At 32.6% G+C, this 7,159-nt stretch overlaps 1 protein-coding gene across 1 annotated transcript in view; it reads left to right on the forward strand.

Moving 5' to 3' along the window:
• The window catches only part of CFAP47 (cilia and flagella associated protein 47), a 455,808-nt gene that overhangs the window by 169,470 nt on the left and 279,179 nt on the right, over positions 1-7,159 (forward strand). Inside the window, exons 31-32 of the mRNA XM_011960616.1 lie at positions 5,089-5,170; positions 6,095-6,223. Of these exons, the coding sequence (XP_011816006.1) occupies positions 5,089-5,170; positions 6,095-6,223 (211 nt within the window). The remainder of the gene's footprint in view (positions 1-5,088; positions 5,171-6,094; positions 6,224-7,159) is intronic.

Raw genomic sequence — 7,159 nt, forward strand, 5'->3', positions numbered from 1 at the left:
GGTACAGCACACCAACATGGCACAAGTATACATATGTAACAAACCTGCACGTTATGCACATGTACCCTAGAACTTAAAGTATAATGATAAAAAAAAATAGAAAAAATATATAGCAGATACCACCTTAATTAAAAGATCAAATTGATTTTTCCTTTACGGGAGAAATGGAAATCATGTATGCATTCGACTGAGAAGGACACCTCTATCTTTATAGTATTGCTGATAAAGAAGGATAAGAATAATTTGAATAGTGTTCTTGTTGCATTTGGGTTGTCTTTAAGCCATTAAGGATCTTATTTGGCCGACTGGTATTATTTTTTTTTATTGGCTTTCTGAATGTAATATTTTTATTGTGGTAATGTAGGATAACAATCCTTGTCTCTAGGAGATACATACTGAAATATTTAGGGGTGAAGTGTTATGATGTCTTCAACATTCTCTAAAGTGGTTCCAAAATAGTAGTCTAAACCTATATGAATGAATGGTAAAGTGAATGAGAGATATAAAACAAGTAATTTGTTAGGGATTGGCGAAACTAAGCAAATAATATACATACTGCTGTTCATTGAACTATTATATTTAATTCTGACATTGTTTAATAAATGTTTTCAAAATAAAAAAAAAAAGATAGCTTTGGCTATTCTGGGTCTTTTGTGGTTCCATATAAATGTAAGGATTTTGTTTCTCTTTCTGTGTGGAATGTCATTTGTATTTTGACAGAAATTGCATTGAATCTGTAAATTGCTTTGGGTAGAATAGACATCTTAATAATACTGATAATTCCAATTCATGAACATGGAATAGTTCTCCATTTTTTGGTATCCTCTTCAACTTCTTTCATCAGTGATTTATAGTTTTCTTTATAGAGATATTTTACTCCTTTGGTTAAGTTAATTCCTTGGTACTTAATTTTATTTGTGGCTGTTGTAAATGGGGCTCCTTTTTTTAAAATTTTCTTGTTTCAGTTTTTACATTGTTGGCATATAGAAATGCTATTGAATTTTGTGTGTTGGTTTTGTACCCTGCAACTTTACTGAATTTGTTTATTATTTCTAATAGGTTTTTTTTGTGGAGTCTTTAGGTTTTTCTAAATATAAGATCATATCATTTGCAAGCAAGGGTAATTTGACATTTTTTATTCTAATTTGTAGGCTCATTATTTTGTATCTTGTTTAATTGCTCTAGCTTGGACTTCCTGTGCTATATTCAATGACATTGATGAAAGTGGGCATCCTTGTTGTGTTGCAGATTTTACAGGAAAGGTTTTCAGTTTTTCCCCATTCAGGGTGATACTAACTGTGGGTCTGTCATATATGGATTTTATTCTTTTGAGGTATATTCCTTCCATATCCAGTTTTTTGATAGTATTTTATCTTAAAGGGATGTTGAATTTTATCAAATACTTTTTCAGTATTGGTTGAATTTATCATATGGTTTTTGTCCTTTATTCTGTTGATGATGTGTTCTACTTGATTGATTGTATTACATACGTTGCATACATTAAACCATTCTTGCCTCACAGGGATAAATCTCACCTAGTCATGATTAATGATCTTTTTACTGTATTGCTGAATTTGGTTTGCCAATATTTTGTTGAGGATTTCTGCATCAATATTCATCAGGGATATTGGACTGTAGCATTCCTTTTTTATATTTCTTTGGTTTTGGCATTAGGGTAATACTGGCCTCATAAAACTATTTTGGAAGCATTCCCTCCTCCTCTATTTTATAAAATAGTTTGAGTAGGGTTGATATTAGTTCTTCTTTAAATGTTTGATAGAACTCAGCAATAAAGCCATTTGGTCCTGGGATTTTCTTTATTGGGTGACTCTTTATTACGGCTGTGATCTTGTTATTTGTTATTGGTCTGTTCAGGTTTTGAATTTCTTCCTGATACAGTCTTGTTCAATTGTATGTGTCTAGGACTTTGTCCATTTCTTCTAGATTTTCCAATTTATTGGTGATAGTAGCTACTTGGATCATTTGAATTTCTGCAGTATCAGTTGTAATGCCTTCTTTATCATCTCTGATTTTATTTATTGTATCTTCTTTCTTTTTATCTTAGTCTGGCTAAAGGTTTGTCAACTTTGTTTATCTTGTCAAAAAAGCAACCTTTGTTTTATTGATTTATTTATTTCAATTTCATGTATTTCTGCTCTGATGTTGATCATTTATTTTCTTCTATTAATTTGGGATTTGGTTTGCTCTTGCTTTTCTCTTTCCTTAAGATGGAACATTAGGTTGTTAGTGTGAAGATCTTCTTCTTTTTGAAGTATGTACTTATAGCTCTAAACTTCCCTCTTAGTACTGCTTTTGGTATATTTGATAGGTTTTGATATATTGTGTTTCCAGTATCATTTATCTCAAGATTTTTTTCAATTTCCTTCTTAATTTATTCACTGACCCACTAGTCATTCAGGAGCACATTTTTAAGTTTTCATGTATTTGTGTAGTTTCCAAATACCTCTTCTTACTGATTTCTTGTTTTATTCCATTGCAGTCAGAAGATGCTTGGTGTAATTTTAAAGTTTGAAGGTTTTAAGACTTGTTTTGTGACATAACATGTGGTCTATCCTTGAGAATGATCCATGTGCTGAGGAAAACGATAGGTATTCCACAGCCATTAGATAAAAACTTTTGTAAATATCTATTAGATCCATTAGGTCTATAGTGCAGACGATGTCTGCTGTTTCTTCATTTTCTGTCTGGAATATGTGTCAAATGTTGGCAGTGGGGCTGAACTCTCCAGCTATTAGTATCTTTTGGTCTATCTCACTCTTTACTTCTACTAATGTTTTCTTTATATATCTGGGTGTTACAGTGTTTGGTGCAAACATATTTACAATTGTTATATCCTCTTGCTTAATTGACCCTTTTATCATTATATAGTGACTTTGTCTCTTCTTATAGTTTTTGTATTGAAATCTAGTTTTTTTTTTATACTAATATAGCTACTCCTGCTTTTTTTTACATTTCCATTGGCATGGGATATCTTTTTCCATCCGTTTATGTTCAGTCTATGTGCATCTTTATAGGTGAAATGTGTTTCTTGTAGGCAACAGATCATGGGATCTTTTTCATCCATTCAACCACTCTATATATTTTGATTTAATAGTTTAATCTATTTACATTTCAATGCTATTATTGATAAGTAAGGACTTCTGCCTTTTTAAAATTTCTTTTCTCATTGTCTTCTTTTTCTTCTTTCTTTTCTTCCTGTTTAACTTTAATGAGGTGATTTTCTCTGGTAATGTGATTTTGTTTCTTGCTTTTTATTTTTTGTGTATCCATCATGTTTTATGGTTTGTGGTTACCATGAGGCTTGCAAATAGTATCTTATAACCCATTATTTTAAGCTGATAACAACTTAACACAGTTTTTATAAATAAGCAAACAAAAAAGAAACAAGCGAAAAGAAAACTAATAAAGACTCTACACCTTAACTTCATTCCCTCACTTTTTAATTGTTGTTTCTATTTCTGTCTTACTGTACTGTCTATGGATTTGTAGTTATTATTTTTGATTGGTCAATTATTTGGTCTTTTTATTTAAGATAAGAGTAGTTTACACACCACAGTTACAGTGTTGTAATAATCAGTGGGATTTTTTGTGTACTTACTATTTCCTGTGAGTTTTGTACCTTCAGATAATTACTTATGGTTTATTAATGTCTTTTTCCTTCTGTTTGAAGTATTCCTGTTGGCATGTCTTGTGTCAGTAAAATCTCTCAACTACTGTTAGGGGTCTACTAAAGTCTTTATTACTTTTTCATATTTGTAGTATACTTTTACTAGATATTCTATTTTAGTGTAAAAGTGTTTTTTGTTGTTGTTGTTGTTTTTCTTCAGCACTTTAAATATGTCATATCACTCTCTCCTGGCCTGTAATGTTTCCACTAAAAAGTCTACTGCCAGACATATCGGAGGTCCATTATATGTTATTTATTTCTTTTCTCTTGCTGCCTTTAGGATCATTTCTTAAAATTTTTGATCTTTGGGAGACTGGTTGTTTAATGTATTAAGATAGCCTTCTTTGGGAGTTTTATTATTAAATGCCTTGAAGTAGTCTTCTGTGGGTTAAGTCTGCTTGGTGTTCTAAAATTCATTTGGATATTGGATATTTGGATATTGATTTGGGATATTGATATATTTCTCTAGGTTTGGGAAGTTCTCTGCTATTATCTTTTAAATAAACTCTCTTCCACCATCTCTTTCTCTACCTCCTCTGTAAGGCCACTGACTCTTAGGTTTGCCCTTTTGCGGCCATCCTCTAGATCATGTAGGTGTACTTCATTGTTTTTATTCTTTCTTTTTTTGTGTCCTCTATCTATTTTTAAATAGCCTGTCTTCAAGCTTACTTTTTCTTCTGCTTAATCAATTCTGCTATTAAAAGACTGATCCATTCCTTAGTATGCCAATTGCATTTTTCAACTCCAGAATTTCTACTTGATTCTTTTAAATTATTTTAATCTCTTTGTTAAACTTATCTGATAGAATTCTGAATTCCTTCTCCACGTTATCTTGAATTTCTTTGAGTTTCCTCAACACAAGTATCTTGAATTCTGTCTCTGTAAGGTCACATATCTCTGTTTTTCCAGGAATGGCCCTTGGTGCCTTATTTAGTTTGTTTGGTGAGGTCATGTTTTCCTGGATCATCTTGATTCTTTTAGTTTGTTTGGGCATTGACGAGTTACAATTCGCAGTTGGCAAAACCAGCCAGACCTATATCTTTCCTTTATGGCTGAGAGTTCCCCCAGACCGCAGGTAGTTCCAGAGGTACTGTTCAGAGCAAGGGACTAGAGTTAAAAAAACTAGAATTCCACCCCGTGTTATATTGCACTGTGGCTGAGCTGGCACGCAAACCATAGGACACTTTCTTTTCACTCTTCCCTCCCCTTTCCAAAGGCAGAGAAGTTTCACTCGGTGGCCACTGCCACCTCTGGCTAATTATATAACTTTTAAATTTGAAAAATAAAATGTAGCATATATAAAAATGTGACTATCAAAATATTTAACTGATGGTCAATGCAAATCATATATAGAACATGTATATTATATTATAATTTGAGTTTTTCTTTTTTAATTTTAGTGCTCAAGGAGGATGTATTTCACATGTCCTGCCAGAATTTTTGCTTGAACCAGAAGATTATAAAAGGTGGATTGAAATTATGGTAAGAAAATATAATTTCTTGGACAAGCCACACAGTTATTATTGTATGTACTGGTATTTGGCCTATGTTAGAATATCCTATTTCAGAGTCCTTGAGTTTTATATACATAATATTATTAGGATCCTAATTTTTGGACAACCCATATGTTTTTGTACATTTGTCTAAAAATCTGTATGGAGTTCCTATGCAAAAATGATTACATGGCTTTCTTAAATATATAAATAGTTACTACTTTGGAGAATTTATAAATGAAGGCTAAGGTGGGGTTATGTAAATTTTATTCTTAAACTTTTAGAATATATGTTTATATTCTAAATTAGAATATAATTCTAAATTATATTCTAGAATATATATCCAAATAAAAGACTGGTTTTATTTCACCACCATGTGCCACTTTTCTTCTTCATTTTCAGGGGAAAATAGAAATGAAGCAAGTAATACATAGTTTTGTCATAATATATAGTTCACTTTGTGGAAACCTATTGAGAGGGGAGTGGTCTTTGAGGAGTCTGCAGGTTTGAGGCAACTATGGTTGTAGAACTCTTCACTATGCTTGCCATGTGATATGAGTAGAGAACCAGGTGCCTGCCTGTTCTTTGGCACTATGCTGAGGTCCTGTTGCCTTATCCAAAGGATGTGATTCTTTCTTGGCTCAGCAATCAGAATAACTTCGTATCTTTTTGGGCCACTTATTCTACAGAATGATCTAGTAGGTGCATTGAATGAATAAATCTATGACCTACATAAGAGACTGTGTGCTCCATAAAGTTACCTGTGTTGATATTTTATATTATTGGCACATGGAGAATTAGAGCTCTTGATTAAAGTACAGAAAAGGCATTCACATGTTTTGAAAAAAAAAAATCTCGTATGCTAAATTTGCCTTAAATTTTAATTAATGTTGTACTATTTCATTTCTTAAAGTCTTCCACTAATACGATGCCTGAGAGTTCCTGTACACCTAAGAAAAAATGTTCTATTGTTATAGAAATGTCTAAATTTGAAACCTGGAGTAAACGGGCATGGACAGATGTATTTCTACAGACATACAAGGTAATATTTCCACTATTGCTTGCTGCTTCTCTGTTGATTAATATAAATCATATATTACTTAAAGTATAGACAATGCTGCTATGAAAGATTCAAAACCACAGTGCCTTAAATGAGAGATTTTTTTTTATTGCTTTCTCATGGAACTGCTGAGATATGAGAGGGTCAAAGCTTCTGGAGTATCTCTTTCCTCCTCGGTACTTTCATTTATGGGTCTGATTTCTCTGAAGAAGGAAGAGCAGGTAAAGGAGTACTGGAGGCAAGGAGTTACCTTTTAAGGATGTGACCTGAAAAAATATGTCTTTTTCATTTCAGATTCCATTAGGCAGAATTCAGTCACATAGTCACATCTAACTGCAAAAATGTTGAGAAATACACTCTCTAGAATGAGTAGCTACAGGAATATTCTAGTACTAAAAGGGAGAATTAACGAATGAGTACTGGTGAAAATTATTGTCTCTACATCTAATACACAGTAGTCTCTTGCTATGAAATTATATTCACTAAGATTCATAGAACTGTAGGCAAAAGCAGGTTTTTATGAAATTCTCGAACTTACTTCCTGCCAAATTGCATTTGTGGGTAGATTAACATAGCATAAATTATACCTCTATATTCTATACCTTTATTGCATAAACAAGTCCTGGTTTCAGTCCATGAATAATTCCCTAGGTTTTCAAATATAGCACTATAGGTCTTGTCCACGAGGACCAATGGTGGCTTTTGTTCTGTCTTCACACTTTGCAACCCCAGATGGGTGAGCTGTAAGACTGAGAGTTAGAACAAAGGAGGAATGGAATAGAATAAGGAATTAGCGACTCAAACGAAAGGGCAAAATTAAGATCTGAATAGTTTGCAAAAATTTTCTCCCATTCTGTAGGTTGCCTGTTCACTCTGATGGTAGTTTCTTTTGCTGTGCAGAAGCTCTTTAGTTTAATG

This window comes from Colobus angolensis, unplaced genomic scaffold (genome assembly GCF_000951035.1).
Source record: "Colobus angolensis palliatus isolate OR3802 unplaced genomic scaffold, Cang.pa_1.0 Scaffold518, whole genome shotgun sequence".
NCBI lineage: Eukaryota > Metazoa > Chordata > Mammalia > Primates > Cercopithecidae > Colobus > Colobus angolensis.